The 19011-nt window shown below is 41.2% G+C and overlaps 1 protein-coding gene across 1 annotated transcript; it reads right to left on the bottom strand.

Annotated features, from left to right (window-relative positions):
- Positions 1 to 6799: 6799 nt before the first annotated feature.
- LOC114359126 (armadillo segment polarity protein) lies at positions 6800 to 13935 on the bottom strand. Its single transcript, XM_028313389.1, has 7 exons — positions 13356 to 13935; positions 12650 to 12796; positions 12137 to 12262; positions 11415 to 11585; positions 9757 to 9927; positions 8432 to 8629; positions 6800 to 6979 (listed from the first exon to the last, which is right to left on the bottom strand). The coding sequence occupies exons 1-7, from the start codon at positions 13872 to 13874 to the stop codon at positions 6815 to 6817; spliced, it is 1497 nt and encodes a 498-aa protein (XP_028169190.1). The 5' UTR covers positions 13875 to 13935; the 3' UTR covers positions 6800 to 6814.
- Between the last annotated feature and the right edge of the window lie 5076 nt (positions 13936 to 19011).

The following is a 19011-nucleotide window of genomic DNA, read 5'->3' as shown; positions in this document are numbered from 1 at the left end:
TCAACGCGGTCCTATTAGGCGTTCGTTTGTGAGACTTTATTCGCTCGTTACTCACTCTTTCAGAGTAATCTAAATAAATGTGAAAACAATCACTTTATTTAAAGAAATATCATATTGTGAAATTCAATCCAGCAAGAAGAAAGCAATGAGTAAACTAGAATTAATATCGCTTCTAATTTGAAATGCTGCTTAATTATCTTGATAACTATAAAAGATCTTCGTTATAAATTAAATGTTATTACTTTCTTTAAATTTTCTTTCTTCAACTTCTTCTAATATACCTACACATTAAATACAACCGTGGTGTCTAAATGTCGTCTCCAAAACATGAACGAAATTAATCAATGCTAATAACGAAATAGGAGAATAACATCAAAATACAATTAACCTATCCTGGGAACTGAACTTAGGCCCTCAAAAAGATTGTATGTAGTCAAAAATATATATCTTCATTTAAGTATTGTTTAAACCATGTAAAGAATGTAATCTGTTTTGTTTTACAAATAAATAAAATAAAATAAAAAATGTTAAATTCGACATTTTAATTATACTTTAAACAGGTAATTAAACCTACATAAGTTTATGTCTGCTGCCTTGCGCATAAAAAGATAAAATTCAACAAACTTACACGGCAAAATACATAAGATTATGCGACTCAAATAGAATTAATTCCATAATCAATATCAAGTCTGCTTTTTAAGGCTGCTTCCACAAGATTATGGTTTATTGAAGAGTCATTCACTTTTCAACTTAAGGCTACCAATTAAAATCATAGGATATCTTAGTAGTTATCTCCCGTCACTGTAATCTGGGATTAGGACTACCTAGATCCAGTTGTAGGACTGTGGAAGACCAGGTTTACAGTAGGTAGTGATGTCCACTACACAAAACTATCGACATCGATATTTTTACAATGTACTTTAAGAGGTTGTAAAAACTGGCGATAGCCTAGTTGACTTAATGTAAACCGACCCCTTTTTTATTGTTTTGTTAATTTATTTCACAAAAATAATACTTAATACAATCGAAGTTCGTTGGATATTATAATCGAACTGAGCTTTTTAATATTAATAAATGACAAAATTAGTCTTAAACTGTAATTTTCCTCTCATTTAAGATAGTTCTGTATTATGCATTGCAAGACGGCGACAGCTTACTAATATATCATAATATTAATAAATTATGGTTAAAATTCCAGAAACGTACAAACGACGGCATATTTATCAAGCTAAAACACAGTTCGTCGTTGTAAAAAAGATATTTTGCAATAAAAAATGTATATTGTTATATGCTATTGACTCTTCATAAAACACGTTGGACGCCACGCGGTTCACCGGTGAGGCTCGAAAAATACTATTGTGTCTCGGCGTTCAGTGACTTAATATCGATAAAGTTACGCACATCCCTATTAGATATTACATTTCAATGTTATACTGGAAGTTATTTAGAAATCGCTTCTTGTCTTGCGTTGAGTGCTCTAAAAATAGATGTTATTAACTCTTCTATTTGGAATGTCTGAAGTGATCAGCAGCACACAATATACTGTCTGGACCAATAGAAACTGTCAATTTTGTAAGCAGTGTGAAATGGACTCGCCCGTTTTCACCATCAAACCCTAATGTTTAAGTGACCCCTATGGTAACACATAACAGAAATTTTATTTTCATAGGGGTCACTTAAAAATTAGGGATTGATGGTGAAAACGGGCATTAATCAGAGGTTTCGGTATCCTTATCATTATTATCTCTTAAAATAACTGGTATCTAGTAATGGTGACTGAGTATCCACGAGCACAGAATAAGTAATAGTACAGGTCCACGAGCTAGTCCCGGTGTTTCTTTTCATCAGCAATAACAGTTTTGTCCCAAAAAATAAGGCAAAGGGCTGTGAAGAGCCTCTTTTAAAATTATTTTGACGTTTTAAGTGCCAAAATCATAGTCTAAAACTGAACTGAAGATATTTCATAATTGATTTGCTTGTATTAAAATATATGTAGTTCACACAAAATCATGAGACACAGACAGCTCTGTGTCAATGTCTTTCGGCGTCATTTCCGAATTTTTTTCCAGTTTCTATTGGCGCGGACTATGCGTCCAGTTTCAATGCGAATAAGCACAGAGAGGCATTCCCGCAATATAATGAAGACTAAAAAACGTGCACTAAATACGCAAGCAACTTGAGGCAGTGTGCCAGATACATGATGTTTTGTAGATTCCAGGGAAAAGGAAAAAATAACATTGTCATAGCCTTTATTGTATGGGAAATAAGGGTTATTTGATAATACCAGCATTTTTGTTGACACTGATTTAAAAGCTATGAATGTATGAGTGCTTTCTTTAAAATTGAAACAGGACAATCATCAGAGCGGCATAAGCTTGAATTTAAATGAAAAATAGAGACTAACTTGGTACTTATTAATTTGTGATGAAAATTAAAGTGAAAATGAAAAATATTTATTTACTCAATTTTGAGTATTTTGCCCAATATTTTGGCACTTATGATAATGTTTATCTGTTAGATATTAATCCAAATTATTTACGTGTAAATAAGCCTTTTCAGTTATACCTGTTGTTTTTATCATAATTTTGTATAATTTTTATTTAGGTCACAACTGCTTCGTAATCTAAATGTTGTGCAATTGAATTAACTGACTACAAAATTGCAATCATATGTGTATATCGGGTACCAAACCGAAATAATAATTTTGATGTATTCTTTAATAAATTGGAAAAACTTCTAGTGCATAGTTTAAATTTAAAATGTAATAATATACTCATTGCTGGCGATATAAACATTGACATGTTAAAGAATAATAGAATCACATTGAACTTAGAATGTTTGCTGTCAAATTACAATTTTAAATTGGCTCTAAAGCAACCTACTAGACTTGTTAGCAATACATGCATAGACAACTTTGCCCATAACTATGGAAAACCATGTAAGACAGAAGTGTTTGAATTTGGCTTGTCAGACCATACTGCTCAATTAATAAAATTACCAGTTAAAAATGTAATTAAATTAAAATATTGGTATAAAGAAATACGGGATTATAGCAGGGACAACATAAAAAAGTTTAAAATGTGTATAGGAAGTCTATCCTTTTCCGAAATGTACAGTACAGATGACCCAAACTTGGCATATAAATATTTCTTGCAAGAATATCGTCTGTTCTATAATTTATGTTTTCCACATAAACGAATTAAAATAAATGTAACCAATAAACCAAAGTGGATATCACACGGCTTAAAAATTTGTAGCAAGAAAAAAAGGAATTTATTGTGGAAATATAGAAAATCACCTTCTAGCACGAACAAATTACATTACAAAAAATACACTAAACTCTTTAAAAAATTATATCTCTGACTAAACTAGCTCAAAATAATTATAAAATAAAAACAAGTGACAATAAATCCAAAACAACATGGAAAATTATCAATAAAGCCCGTTTGAATATCCCAACACAATCCATTTCAAAAATAAAGGTTGAAAGCCAGTATATAACTAATCCTAAACAAATAGCGGAAGCCTTTAATAATTATTTCATCGACAGAATTAAACCATTGCAAGGATATGATAATAAAGCTATCTTAACCTCAAAACACATGCTCACTTCCATGTTTCTGGCTCCGAGCCTACCGATACAAATATATTACATAATAAAAAAACTAAAAAACACAAGTAGCGTAGGTCATGACGGTATTGCAACAAAAATTATTAAAACAGTAAATAAAGAAATATGTCAACACCTAAGTCATATCCTTAATCTTAGTATAGAAAGAGGTATTTTTCCCGACGATCTTAAAGTGACTATTGTCAAACCTCTATTCAAAAAAGTTGACAGAGAATCTATGGAATATTATAGGCCTATTGCTCTAATATCGATTTTCTCCAAAATATTTGAAAAATATTTATATAATGAAATAAATAATTATTTGGAAAAAAACGATATTTTGTGTCAGGAGCAGAAAGGTTTTCGCAAAAATAAAACTATAAACATGGCAATTTTTGACTTCTATAAAAATGTAATAACTCACGTTGATAAAAGAACACCGGTATGCTCGTTATACTGCGACATGACCCAAGCTTTTGACTATGTTGACCACAAAATCTTAATCCGAAAGCTTGAAGCATATGGCATTAGAGGAAATGTATTGGATCTAATCGTATCTTATTTAAGCGAACGTCGCCAAAGAACTGAAATATGTAGACTAAACACTAGCTCCAAATCTGAGGAAATAAGTTTGTCGTCGGAACGTTTAGTTAAATATGGTGTGCCACAAGGCAGTGTACTAGGTCCTCTCTTGTTTATAATATACATAAACGATCTACCAATTGCTACTGCACAACCCATGACTTTATTCGCTGACGATAGTACAATAACTATAAATTGTAATGACATTAAATCATATAAAAATGACATAAACAATTCATTAAATTCGATAATTGACTGGCTAAATAATAATAACTTAAAAATTAATCTAAATAAAACACACATTATGCACTTTAATCAAAGATCCCTTTCTCCGTCTAATATCGAAATATGCTACAATGATATTTTAATCAGTGAGGTGGATACAACACGATTTCTCGGTATCCAAATTGACAAAAAACTAAATTGGAAAAACCATATAGAGGAACTGAGCAAAAAAACCTGTAGTTCAGCTTTTGCTTTGTTTAAACTTTCCACCGTAGTAAGTACTGATGCTCTGCTCACAGCCTATTATGGACTGGTGGAATCAGTCCTTAGATATGGTATCATTTTTTGGGGAAACTCAACGGATAAAGAAATAGCGTTTAAAAGTCAAAAACGATGTATCCGAGCTATGTTTGGCCTTCAGACAACCGATAGTTGTATTCCATACTTTAGAAAGCATAAAATTCTTACACTTCCGTCATTATATTTATTGGAAATAGCACTATTTGTAAGAGCAAACTGTCACCTGTTTCCGCGGCTTGCTGACAAAGTTGTCCGCAATCGTCGCGATGGTAGCAAATTATGCTTGCATAATGCAAAGACAACTCTGATGCTGAATAGTGTAGTATGCATGGCTCCCAAAATTTATAATAAGATTCCCCAGGCCTATAAATCGCTTAATAATAATCTTTTCAAGAATAAATTTAAGAAACTATTAATTGAAAAATGCTATTATTGTATAAATGACTTTCTTAATGATAAATTTTGACATTATATATTTTTAAATTAATTTGTATTTGACTTCGATGTATTGACTTATAATGATAAAAACAGACTAAGTAATTATAATTTTTACACGCCGAATATCGGTAAGACATGTTGATACTAACAAAATTTACTAACACCAAAAATATATTTCTATAAAAAAAAATATAAATAAACATAAGTTATAAGTTGCACTTTCACATCGACAATAGAAAATATATCATTTTACTGAAACAAAAAAGTACAACTATTAAAACAAAAAGGAGTAATCTAGTTATGACAAAAAAAAATCATAACAGAGTGATCTATCACTCTAATCCTGAAAAAAAAAACTATATGAAAGTAATCTAATTATGAACAAAATTGTGTCATAATTTAGATCAATCCACTTCATTAGATAAAAAACTAAAAAGGAGTAATATAATTATGACTAAAAACAAAGTCATAATGTAGATCACTCCAAACCTGAAAAAAAAATGCTTCGATAGTCAAGATCAAAGGTCTTTCTAGAGCATAAATTAATTAAATCCCTCATTTTACAATCACAGGGAAATTTCGGGAGACAAACAGTGTTTTGGTAGACAAAATCTCAATGTTTCCCTGACTTTCCAGGTGACCCCTCTATTTCACTGACTTTCCCTGACTGCTATGAGCTTCCCTGACTTTTCCCTGACTTTCCCTGACTTTCCAGAATGTGGACACCCTGGATTTTGCTCAGTTTGAAGACGAAAATTTGAAAACAAAAGACACCCGCCGTATTGTAGATTGCGTTCACATTCACTTTGTAATGTTCTCTGTATTTAATTACACTAGTTTTTTACACTGCTTCACTTTTAGGGTTTACTGGGCCCATCCTGATCAATTTTAACAATTATATGTACGGATCGTAGATCAGTAAGCCTAAGATGCGCGCCGTGATAACTTTTATCGTTGTCAAAATGTATGGGCAAAATCGATAAAATGGCGTGATAACCTCTTATCATGAAAGGCGCGCATCTTAGGCATACAGAGAGTAGAAAGGTGACAGAGTTCTCATAGACAAAATAAAAAGTAAAAATACGGTCAAGCGTGAGCCGCATGTAAAAGGCGCTAAATTTAAAAAAGGTTTAACATAAAGATATTACTTTGGCTTGATTATAGAAGGATTTGCCTTCTAACAAATAAGAAAGATTCAAGAGATGTATTGACAAGTTTCACAAAACTCAAATTCAGGCTTTTGTAAATCAGATCATAATTGAATCAGCGCTAGACATTTGAATCATCACGTTGTTTGTGAAACATAAAAATGTATAAGTATGCAAAGTTGTTATTTGGTTTACTAATGTCTGGTTTCTGTATGGTATTACGTAGAAAATGGGTACACTAAGGCCCAGAACAGACGATGAAACGCAACTGCAACGAAACTGCAACTTTGTGATGATTCTGATGAATGAAACTGAAACTGAAAGTTTCAAACTGGTCGCATCATGTGTGGTCTCTCAACGGACGCTATAGCAGAAACTTAGATGCAACTCAAAAGTAGCTAGCAGTTGCAGTTTCGTTGCAATTGCGTTTCACCGTCTGTTCTGGGCCTTATTCTAAAATTTTAAGTTCAGAAACCGGACATATCTCGGTGGTATCTTTGAATGAAAATTCTCAAATAATTAATAAAGAAATGTAGTCTGAAATAAATAATGTTCGTTTACCTTCGTTACGCGAATGCAGCAACTCTGTCAGCGGAGCGGTAGCGCCCTCTGCTTCTATCATTTCAGCGCCTTCCTTGTCCACGGCCAGCTCGCAAAGAACTCCGGCTGCCACGCGCTATAAACAGGAAAAAACAATCAATAAAATAGTAAGAAAAATATAACTATCTCGCTGGCCCATTAAAATCAAATCTATAGGTATACACAGGGTGTCTTTAGTCTGTACACTCACTGCTGAACAAAGGGCCATTACAAAAAGTACTTTATAAATTGCAAAAGAATAGGTGTCAGGTGAAATAAACAATGAACGTCATGGTCAATGGTCATGGACCCTAGCATTTCCGCTCTACATACGATAGAAAGGAGGACAGCACATTAAAACACTATCATTTTGTGTGGTTGTAGTATTTTCAATTTTACAAGAAAATAATCCTCTGTGCTATCACTGTGCAAATGTGTTCGATGTTACGTGTATAACCATACCCAGGAAAGTGCGCATTATATTAGTGTTTTGTAACGAAAATTAGACTGGTTTTAAATTTGTTTTAAACAAAATTAGTAAACTGCTGGAAAAGGCCTTCCACACAACGAACTGTCCTGCGTATCTAGGTGGTTCCCGCGACCTTCACTAAATCGTCACCAAGCAAGTGGGAGGCCTGACGAACTCTCCCCGGATCGCGAAATTTGTTCGTCACTAAATCCTCCGTGGTTGAGGATTCCGGGTGAAGCTCGCTTCCACCTTCGGCCTGATCGTCACTTACCATCAGGTGAGATACAGGCCAAGAGCTTCCTCGTTGTGGATAAAACACAGAATAATAATAAGTACTACGTACAGAAGTTTTACTTCGCGAAGGTATTTTAAAAAATGTAAGCTCAATGTCATTAACAATATGGTGTAATTTAGCCTGTCTCAAGAGTCAAGCACCATTTTGTTGACAAACGTCAGTGATCGGCACTGCGCCGAAGCTATAGATGACCCACGCTGAACTGTCCCACCAAACTCAATGACAGGGGGGCGCTACCATCGTTCAACTATATGGTTTCCAACATGGCAAAAATCGGAACCAGCGATTCGGTATTGACGGTGGCGCCCCGCTGTCAATGTCATCGATAGGACAGTTCAGTATTTTGGAACTATATAGGGCTGAGTTCGGTAAAATGATGTGACGTGAGGTGCCAAACTGCGGAAAATGGCGGAGGAAATACATGATTTATTATGAATAATATTAACTACTTATTTACCTCTCAGTGTCTTGAGGCAACTTAAAAAGGTACATTCTGTGTTTTTATTATTATTTAGGCAGTTAAATACTGCACAGTATTTAGTACACCATTTTCTTTATTTCCTTCTATCATACACAAGAATACGCGTGCGTGAGTCAATGTTCGCTCGTATGTGAGGCCTTGTCGAATAGTATCCTGTAGGTGGGCCATCGTGCGTGTTTTGTTTTCGATGTAAGCTCGCGGAGATGAACAGGCCTGCTAAAAGTTGGAGCCCACCCTACACTAGTCTATGTCTCCAAAATTCATGACTTGCCACGAAACAATTAATATATTTTTATGTATTTACCTGTATATTCTCAATCTCATTGAACAGCAGCTGCACGAATATCGGTATGACATTCTGCTGGCGTATGAGCTGCTTGTTGACGCTGTCTCGAGCCAGGATGTGCAGTGCACCCACGGCTCCCTCCACAATCTCCTCCATTCGTACGCCGTCTGCGTAAGCGCCGCCTGGGCCGCCGCCGCCGGATACCGATGAGCGTTGCTAGAAGGAGAAAGAAATAAGTGAGTTGAAAAGTTTCACGATTACAGAATGAATTTTATTTTTCAAATTAACGTCCTATTTGATTCACTTGTCCTCCTCACCCCGCTCCTAAAATTGATAGGTATTGAAGCATAATACATAATATTATAGCCGCACGACGGTTGACAATGTAAATATCAACCGCACGTGAGCGCCTTTGCGCCACGCAGCACAGTTAGAACTTTCTGCAGTGCAATTTGTATGGTGTGTTGCATTAAGGCCTCAGCCTCGAGTTTAGCGGGCAGCGGGGTGGGAGCGGCGGCGGCGCGGGAGCGGGGCGGGCAACGCAGACCCGTTCTCGAAACAAGCGGGCAGCTCGCGCGGCGCTTTAGCGGCGAAGTATTGTGTTCGGGGTTGTGTTGTCGAGATATTTGTTTTTATTCGCAAACGAAATGTTTGAACAACGGCAATTTTATTTCGATTCAAATTTATTCCTAACGCTCGATTTATTGTGGGCAAAAGAAGGAGTGCGCTGCCCGCTCGTTGCCCGCTCCCGCGCCGCTGTTTTCGAGAACCGGTCTATTTGATTTTACGCATAAGATCCTGCCGCTCCCGCGCCGCCGCCGCTCCCGCCCCGCTGCCCGCTAAACTCGAGGCTGAGGAGTACCGCGAGTACACTGCAGCGAGTCGTTGTTGCATGATAAGTTACTCACAGCAGTGCCACGCGTCACTTCACCATCACACATTAACCGTCTAAAGCCGGTCGCCGAGCACGCGAGAGATAAGGATGGGTAGCTTGGGGTCATTGGACGAAATTCTACGTGCTCGGCGACCGGACTATACCATCGACGGCACATCATTTCATCGTCATTTGGTCAGTCAGTAGCGTCCTGAAAGCGTCCAGTGCGAAATTTTTTGGACTTTAGTTCCATCAATGAGGGCTATCGTTTTAGCGCTCACCAGTTAGCGCCACTGTAGAATAAGGTCCTGTCACTTGCTAGTAGCGAAGACAGTGGCACCAACTGGTGAGCGCTAAAGTGGTAGGACTATCGCATTTGCACTCATCAAGATGGCGCCACTGTAGAGTAAGGTCCTGTCAATCGCCAGGGGTGCCAACTGTTAAGTATAAAAACGATAGCCCTCATTACCCGCTGCGTGTCGTTGAAGGCGCGCATCAGCAGCCGCACGAGGTGGTGCACGGCGCCGTGCTCGCGGAGCGGCGCGTAGTTGGCGGAGCAGAGCGCCAGGTTGCGGACCAGGCCCACCACTGCCTTGACCAGCGGCCAGCGGGACGGCGGCTGCAGGAGCTTCACTATCACCTGCGGATTATAACTATGTTAGAAGTCTGTCTGCATGTTATATCTACACTCAACATCAAATAAACCGCACCTTCCGCGACGCGAACTTTAAAGATTTTCTTTTGACACAATTATGGTACCCTAACAATATTGGTGTTATTTGAAAGCCCAATAAATATCCTTAAAGAAAAAAACATTTCATTTCTAAATAAATGATTAACATATACCATAAATGTGACTTGAAAATAGACCTCACTTTGGGCTCACCTCTGGGATCAATTAGACCAATTTTTATGGTTATAAAACCAAATAAAGATCTCACGTGTCCTCTTTAACAGATGGATAGCGGTTAATCCCAACTTAACAGTTTTATAGTCATAAAAAATGGCTATAGCGTAACTACCTATTTTTTGAAGAAGTGACTCTGGATCCTTGTAAAGACACATTTTTGGGGTAAAAACCTTTCCTTTAATGAAATGAAGTTTAGAACTAGGCTTTCAAATGGCACCAATGTTGGTGGGAAGTGCGGATGCATACGTTTGATAAGTGCTTGTCGCGGAAGGTGCGATTTATTTGATGCCGAGTGTAGTTCATCATCATTTCAGCCACAAGACGTCCACTGCTGAAGATAAAGGCCTCCTCCCAATAATTTCCATATTGACAGGTTGGTAGCGTAGCGCAGCCTGCATCTAGCGCCTTCCTGCTATCTTTATGAGGTCGTCGGTACACCTATTTAGTCAGGCTTTATTAGAATGTGAATTTCCTTAAACGCGCGTCACTTTAACTTTATTATTTTACACCAGCGTTGAAGGTAGGAAAAGTTAAGTGTTTTGATCTGGGTATGAACGTGATTGTCTTGGATACGGGACTATTCCCACCTCTCGTTCCCACCACTGCAACTCCTGTGTAGCCAGGATCTACAGCTTAAAGATCCTGGCTACACAGGACCAATGAAGGTCAAGTTTGTCCCGGGGGAAAAGTTTAACTGTCATTGGACCCGCAACGAAATTATTCTTGTGTCTTTTATCACGTGGGATAACAACCGAGGATCAACCTTAGTGTCAGATTTGTGTCGAACCAAAATTCAACAAAAGTTCACTAACAAAAGACAAAATTAAACAATGCAACTTACCGGCAATCCATAGTGCGCTCTCACAGCGTTCTGAGCCATCTCACTTTCCATGTGTCTCGAAGTGAGATGACGTAACGCACAAACGGCCGGCTCGGTGATCTCCTCGCGGTCTCCTGCCGAGACCACGGTGCGGACCAGAGCGTCCACGCCGCCGACTTATAGCAGACATAGCAAAGTATACAACTTACCGGCAATCCATAGTGCGCTCTCACAGCGTTCTGAGCCATCTCACTTTCCATGTGTCTCGAAGTGAGATGACGTAACGCACAAACGGCCGGCTCGGTGATCTCCTCGCGGTCTCCTGCCGAGACCACGGTGCGGACCAAAGCGTCCACGCCGCCGACTTATAGCAGACATGGCAAAGTATACAACTTACCGGCAGTCCATAGTGCGCTCTCACAGCGTTCTGAGCCATCTCACTTTCCATGTGTCTCGAAGTAAGATGACGTAACGCGCACACAGCCGGCTCGGTGATCTCCTCGCGGTCTCCTGCCGAGACTACAGTACGGACCAGAGCGTCCACGCCGCCGGCTTGGCAGACTGTCACCTGGAAATTGATGAGGAGTTAAAGTTAGATAGGAGATGCGTTTTAAATAAGAGTGACTTTTCAAGATAAGTTTTTTAAGCTTCGATAGATGTATTTTAAATAAGATTAGGAAGTTTTCTTGCGAGCTGTAATATTTGATTAAGTTCCTTGATGACACAATGGATAAAAACCATCTTTCATTGTTTGGTCATACAGTAAATCTATTTTTCAAATAAAATTCAGTTCAAATTGTTAGTCAAATATTTGCATTGTATAGAATTGCATTAGTATAAAACATTTGAATGCTAGTTCAAATCTGGTGAATGTGTTCTGCTTAGTATTATTATGTAACATCTAATGTACCACATTCTGCAAATAAATAATTTTCATTTTCAAAATTCAAACTGCAACACAGTGCTTTAGCTTATCCAATTTTTTTTTTTTGTTTTTTCTGTCCATAACGAATATCAGTATGTTCTTCTTTGTCAAGTTATGTACAGGCGACGCCAGCCCATCAATCTAAGGAATCAAAATATTATAGTCTGTGAATACTTAAAAAGACATATTCTTACCTTATTGCGCTGGTTGTTGCAAGTCAAGTTGGACAGGATGCCAGCGGCGCAAGTGACGATGTTCACGTCAGTCGACGCCAGGACTTGCACCAGGCTCTGCAGCAGGCCCTCCAAGCCTTCCACCTGCAACGGGTCAATCACATCGTGATAACATTTTTTTATCGAGGGGCAAAGTTCAATGTCTTTTTAGAAGTATAATATTAAGGTCTCTAGAGTAACTGTCATACTGAAAATTGATCTGATTGCATGATCAATAGATCAGAAAGGATAATGAACAGGTAGGGTACAAGTTACTGTTATTCTGTTGGTCATTTTTAATCATAATATGTTTCTACTATAAACCATAAAATAAAAAATTCTAGACTGGTAATACATAATATGAATATCCCAAAATCTGTGAAGTCATTCAAAAATATTTCTAAAAGTTAAGGTCTCATAAAGAAACATTTTTTGTATATTCCTCTAAGGTGCCTTTACTGCCTTCTTCCATGAACCCACACTGTACATCTTTACCTTAGTAGCAGCATCGGAAAGGTTCCTCAAAGTCCAGAGGCAGTTCTGCACGAGGCGTCCGCTAGGGTTGCCGAGGTGCATCGCGAGGGCCTGCATGCCGCCCGCTTCTACGATAGCCGGTTTGTTGCTAGAGCAGACTGAGAGGACCTGCAAAGACAACAAATTGTTAAAACGGTGCTGTTTGGAAAACAGTTACTTGTGAGCTGTGAGTGAATCAATAACTGCTAATGTAATAGATTTGCAATTCATTTGATAATGAAGAAATGAATAGAATATTACTCTAATGACACTAATACTGATGGATGGATGTTTGTTGCTTTTTTAAGCAAAAACTACAGGACTCTTTTGAAAATTATAAATAACTTGAAAAAATCGAACCGCCTTAGGCAGTTCGATTTTTTCAAGTTATTTATAATTTTCAAATTAGTTTGAGATGCGACTCTTAACGCTAAAAATTAAATAACTACAGGACTTATTTGGGGAGATGAAATTTGACATGAAATTAACACATGGCTAGAATTATTCGCTTCTAACTTCGGCCTAATTACTACTTTCCCCATTGTAAATAAAAAAAATCCACGAGATTCTGGCTTCAGGCTACTACTGGATTTTTATACATTATAAAAATATACAAGGCTGTGTTTCTAACATCTTTTTATACATAAGTAAGTAGTCTATGAATAATAATAGGCACAGAAAATCTTACCTTCAACACCCGAGAGGTGGTCCACAGCAACTTCTCATAGTCATAAGAGCGCATGATGCGCACGAGTTCAATAGGCCCTTGAGACGCCAGGATAATCAGCTTCGACTCCTGGTTCCCATAGGCCAGGATCTGGAGGCAATCAGTCACGATAGCCAGGAACTTGACATTGTTCCTTTGGAGCAGAGCCACCATCTTTTGCAGACCTCCAGCTAAACGCACGGCCATCTTGGATCCGTCTTGATGAAGAAGGAGGTTGTGGAGAGTCGTTATAGCGTAGAAGAGAACGGACTCTACTGGCGAACTAAGCAGCTTGACCAAAGCTGGGATTCCACCGCTCTTGAATATAGCCAACAACCCCTGGCGATGGTGCGACAAGTTGTGCAGGGTTCCCACTGCTCCCTTGGTGGTCTCTAGGTCGTTGCTGTATGAGATAGCTCGGACCAAGGCGGCGACCATTTCTGGCGAGTTCATGATGGCGTGGCGGGAGGCTTCCTTCTTGGACAGCTGGTGGACCATCATCGCGGCTTGGGAGACGACTACTTGGTCTTCATCGTTCAGGAGCTTGATCAACTCTGGTATAGCCCTGTAAGGTAACACAAAACATTTTATTAGCCTATATCAGCAATAAATATCCTCACAGAAATCCACTAGGTAAATAATAATCGGCATAGGACGTCCACCCAAAAGGTGGACAAACAATATTTGTACAGAACGTTCGTAATAGATGTAAATATGAATAAGTGTATTTTGTATTCGTTTCGTAGCTTGTAATAGACCCTGCAATGTATAAAGAAATAGCGTTAGAAATAGACACAGAGATGTATGTTGTTTGTGCAATAAAGATAAGCTAGGCCAGAAAAGTAGGCAATTGTTATCTTTATCTGTCTTTTTTTTGAATTGTATAGTGTTCTGTTGTATGTCGCTATCAATTTCTTGAGCTTCACATCCTTGTAAGATTGTGTTAAGTCATTTTATTTGTACTGTGTTCTATTGTCTTTTATTTGTGTCTTTATATCGTGTTTATTGTTTGTGTCTATTTTTTGTATTTGTTAATTGTGTATAATTAATCGTTATTTGATATTTGAACATGTAAATTGTATTGTATTTGGATATGAAAATAAATTAACTTGTTGTTGGTGTTGGCTTCATTTAGAAAGGGACAAATAGGTAGGAAAAATAGGTAGTTAGAAAAGATAGGAAAATAGGTACTCACCCTCCGACGGAGGACAGAGACAGACATATCGGAAATAGAGCCGTAATCGCTTTACGGTATTGCCTTTTCAAGAGAAAAAGCAAGCATTTGTTGTCTCGCTCCCACTAGCGGCCCTCGCTCACACCGTATTGCGTCTCGCTCGCACTCGCTCCGTCCTTGTCGCACGGAGGCACGCGATACGGCGTTAGATTAATGCGTAGGCGTCACTAGTGGAGAGTGGCATGGTGGGCCCAAATATAGCGGCGGTCCGAGCCAAAAACACAGTCCACTTGAAGATAGCTACGAAGTAACAACTAAGAAACAAGAAGTCCCTAGAAGCCAACAGCAGCCAGTACAAGCCCACTCAAGAAACAAGGGGTTGTTATTTCACTACACCCCCTCCCCGCTACCCCGCTACGTGAACACCGGCGAGAGAGAGACAGCGATATCTCTGCATCGGGCGCTTCTTCTTCGAGCCTTCAACAACTCCCAGGCGCAACTCCAGTAACCCGTGGGGCGTACCCCACATTTTGGTCCTTGACGAAGCCGGATTACGTCGGGTTGTTGAAGAAACTTTGGAAGAATTGAAGACAGAAAATGCCAGTGACAAGATCGCGCAGCGGAGGTTCAAGAGTCGGAGCCACGGAGAGTACATCGGAGTACACCATGTCGACTGCCGTTGCGGACGAACAAGGGACTAGTCAGACGGAGACGACGGCGTCGCAGCGCACCGTGCCAGTGCAGCGCGCCGCTCCGGGGCAGGGCGAGCGCACGCAGGCGCCCCTGCCACACACATCCGCGCAGCCGCCGCTGGCTGAGCAGCAGAGAAGAGCTGCCCAGCGGCCGCTGTCAACATTGGGGCCGGCGCAGCCGCCGCTGAGGACAGACCAGCGGCCGCCGCAGCCGGCAACGGGAGCCGGAGAGCCAACGCTGCAGGAGCAGCGTCGCCAGGCTGAGCTACGGACCCGGCCAGTATCGTCGCCCGAGTCGCCGCCCCCTGCGGAGCAGGGGCCGACGCGGCTCGAGCGCCCCGCGGCGCCAGCAGCGCCGCCGAGATCGACGGCAACGACGAAGAAATCGAAGCGCACCCGCAAGTTACTGGAAGCCAGGGAGGAGCTACTGCGACTGCAAGTGAAGCTTGCGGCCGCCAAGGTGGCCGCCCTGGAAGCAGACAGCGACTCAGAAGAGGACGTGGACACGGTGATGGAGGAAGCGGACCACAACGCACGGGTGAACAACTGGTTGGATACCAGTGTGCCGCCCATGCCCATCGCCACCGAGCCGCCCCTAGCCATCGCCAGCGAGCCGCACAGAGCGCCGGAGCCACCGCCACCGCTGGGGGACATAGAAGATAGAAGGCCTCAAGCCATAGAAGTCCCTCAGGCACCGGCGGGAGCCGGCGCGCCCGCGCCGCTCCACCACCAAGTGGACCTGTCGGAGCTGGCCAGCGCCATAGCGCAAGCCGCCCGCTCCGGACAGCACAACAACAACAGCAAGATGTTCGCAGAGCTGCCATACTTCGGGGGGTCGCATCACGAGTGGCTTTCATTCAAGGCCGCGTACTTCGAGACGCAGAGCGGGTTCACGGACTTGGAGAACCTCACCCGCCTGCGCAGAAGCCTCAAGTCGAGAGCAAGAGAAGCCGTCGAGAGTTTGTTGATATACAACTCGAACCCACGCGACGTGATGAAGATTTTGGAGGCAAGATTCGGGAGGCCGGACGCCATAGCTGTCGCAGAAATGGAGAAAATTAGAAGCTTGCCGCGCCTCGCCGACAGCCCACGTGACTTGTGCATATTTGCGAGCAGGGTCACGAACATAGTCGCCACACTGAAGACCATCGGGAAGCAGCGGTACCTACTCAACCCCGAGATAGCGAAGTTAACAATGGAGAAGCTGCCGCCTGCCATGAAGTACCGGTGGTACGACTTCGCCGCAGGACAGCCCACCGACGAGGCCGACATTGAAAAGTTGGCGCGCTTCCTGAACCACGAAGCGGAGATCTGCGGTCCGTACGCGCAGCCGGAAGGGGTTTCGGAGCCGGCGGCGAATCGCAGAAACCACAAAACGTTCAACGCCCAACAGTACGAGGCAGTGAATAGTGAACGTCATAATAGTGAAAGTGAACGGCAATATAGTGAACGCCAGAACAGTGAGCGGCGAAATAGTGAAAGACAGAACAGTGAGCGGCAAAATAGTGATCGTGAAAATAGTGAAATAAACAGAAAGTGCGTGTTGTGCAGTGCTACGGGACACAGTGTCGCGGGATGTGCAAAGTGGAGAGACTCGAACACATCGCAGCGCTGGGACTTAGCGAAAGAAAAGCGATTGTGTTTTCGGTGTTTACGATTCCGCGCGCGTGGACATAACTGCAAAGTGATCAAGTGCAACATAGAAGGGTGTGAAAATGTGCATCATAGAACGCTCCACTACTCCAAGAGGAGTGAGGAGNTGTGACAACTGCTCTACTCTTTGCAACGTGACCCTTAGTAGCTACTTGGTCTTAGGCTAGATTAACAGTCATATAACTCACCTAACAGTAGCGTCTCGTCGTCGAGGGCGGTGACGAGCGAGTCGGTGCAGCAGGTGTTGGTGTTGTCGATGGAGATGCGCACGGAGGCGCAGTCGGCCGGCGAGTGCGGCAGCTGCTCGGCCGACTGAGCAACCCTACTGTTAGTGGCTACACTATAGTATCAATATAACTCACCCAACAGCAGCGTCTCGTCGTCGAGGGCGGTGACGAGCGAGTCGGTGCAGCAGGTGTTGGTGTTGTCGATGGAGATGCGCACGGAGGCGTAGTCGGCCGGCGAGTGCGGCAGCTGCTCGGCCGACTGGGCAACCCTGCTGTTAGTGGCTACACTATAGTATCAGTATAACTCACCCAACAGCAGCGTCTCGTCGTCGAGGGCGGTGACAAGCGAGCTAGTGCAGCAGGTGTTGCTGTTACTGATGGAATTGCTTTCTCAGCGAGTGTGACAACCGCTCTGCTCTTTTCAACGTGACCGTTAGTAACTCCTTGGTCTCAGGCTAGCTTGTATATTTATCAGTCATATAACTCACCCAACAGCAGCGTCTCGTCGTCGAGGGCGGTGACGAGCGAGTCGGTGCAGCAGGTGTTGGTGTTGTCGATGGAGATGCGCACGGAGGCGCAGTCGGCCGGCGAGTGCGGCAGCTGCTCGGCCGACTGGGCCGCCACGCGCCCGTTGGCCAGCCGGAGCGATGCCGCCCTCCCGCCGGTGCCTGTCGCTGCGCCGCCTCCACCATCTTCGCATCTGGGGATAGAGAAAACAAATCAGTATGTTACCTCTACTCTGCTTAGTAAAGGTTTAGCATTCTAGGGCGTCTATTTGGACGCATTACCCCTCAGCCGTTCCATCAGTCCGTGATATAGCCGATTGCTTTAACGGCCTGCTACTTACGATATTCATCCCCAAAAACACGCCCATAATACATTTTTTATTATGTTATTCGTAGACAAGTTGGTAATACCTAAACCTTAATCTAGTTTATAAAAGTTGCTGGCTTCTACTCGCGTAGCTAATTGACAATGGACAAGTCATGATATAAAAGAAAGAAGCAAAGGCAAAAAAAAAGCTTTCATTGACTTCATTATTTTAACGTCAGCTAACCAGCTGGAGGATATCCTCGATAAAAATAGTGGTATTTTTAGCGAAGCTTATACTGAGAAATTGTGTCAATATGTCAAATACTAAAGATGATCGCTGCCTTTACTTTTATCGCTATCGTTACATAGAAAAGGAATGAAACAAACAATATGCCTTCTGTCATCAAGTTTTTCACAGTTAGTCCCAAACCTCAAGTAGGAAAACCAAAGAGGAAAATAACAGTTTATTGCTTCAATGCAGCTTTTTAAATTTTGTTTATATTATGTGGTCGCCAATTAAAATGTTTACTTACTTATCTTAATAGGAATGTATAGCAATTGTAATTTTAATTTTCTTGCTTCATATTAAAAGTAGGAGAAGTTGAAAGGAACGTCGATAGATATTAGATGTTCTTTTAAGTGCAAAGCAAAGGATAAGTTGTGGCTTAAGTTCCACTCCGGGTCGAAATCAACTCGACCCTCAAGTATCGAGTAGATATCGAGGATTCACGACTTAAGTTTCAAGATCTTGGGACATTATTTGCTTGAACTACCCTTATTTTGGCGAAAAGTAAATAACTATGTCACGGGACGGCACTACATTTCTGATGCAAAATAGTATCAATTATAACAACATTAGATGCAATAGTGATTGGCTTGATGTGTTTCCTTAGCACACATGTAAAGTATTTAAAAATATACTCCTCATTTTTTTATTCTCTAAGTCATGGAGCGTGTCTTCGTTCACGTAGTCCTTTTCCTAAGTATTTCTAGCCAGTTAATCAATAGGTACCTCTCATTTATCTATAATAAAACTGCGTTTAGTAGAGATGTTCAGTCCTCTCGTGACCTTAAATCTT

The sequence above is a fragment of the Ostrinia furnacalis genome, unplaced genomic scaffold (assembly GCF_004193835.3).
Source record: "Ostrinia furnacalis isolate ACB-3 unplaced genomic scaffold, ASM419383v2 OfSCF0312, whole genome shotgun sequence".
NCBI classification, from domain to species: Eukaryota; Metazoa; Arthropoda; class Insecta; order Lepidoptera; family Crambidae; genus Ostrinia; species Ostrinia furnacalis.
Note: the sequence above shows the minus strand (reverse complement) of the source record. Positions and strands in the feature narration are given on the sequence as shown.

Excerpts from the sequence above, each read along its gene's own strand:
- LOC114359126 (XM_028313389.1), bottom strand. The coding sequence starts at position 13,874 with ATGATGGTCCACCAGCTGTCCAAGAAGGAAGCCTCCCGCCACGCCATC. Across the intron at positions 12,263-12,649 it reads TTTCCGATGCTGCTACTAAG|CAGGTGGAAGGCTTGGAGGG; the intron begins GTAAAGATGTAC and ends ATTGACCCGTTG. Across the intron at positions 6,980-8,431 it reads ATGAGATTGAGAATATACAG|CGCGTGGCAGCCGGAGTTCT; the intron begins GTAAATACATAA and ends TCCTGTTTATAG.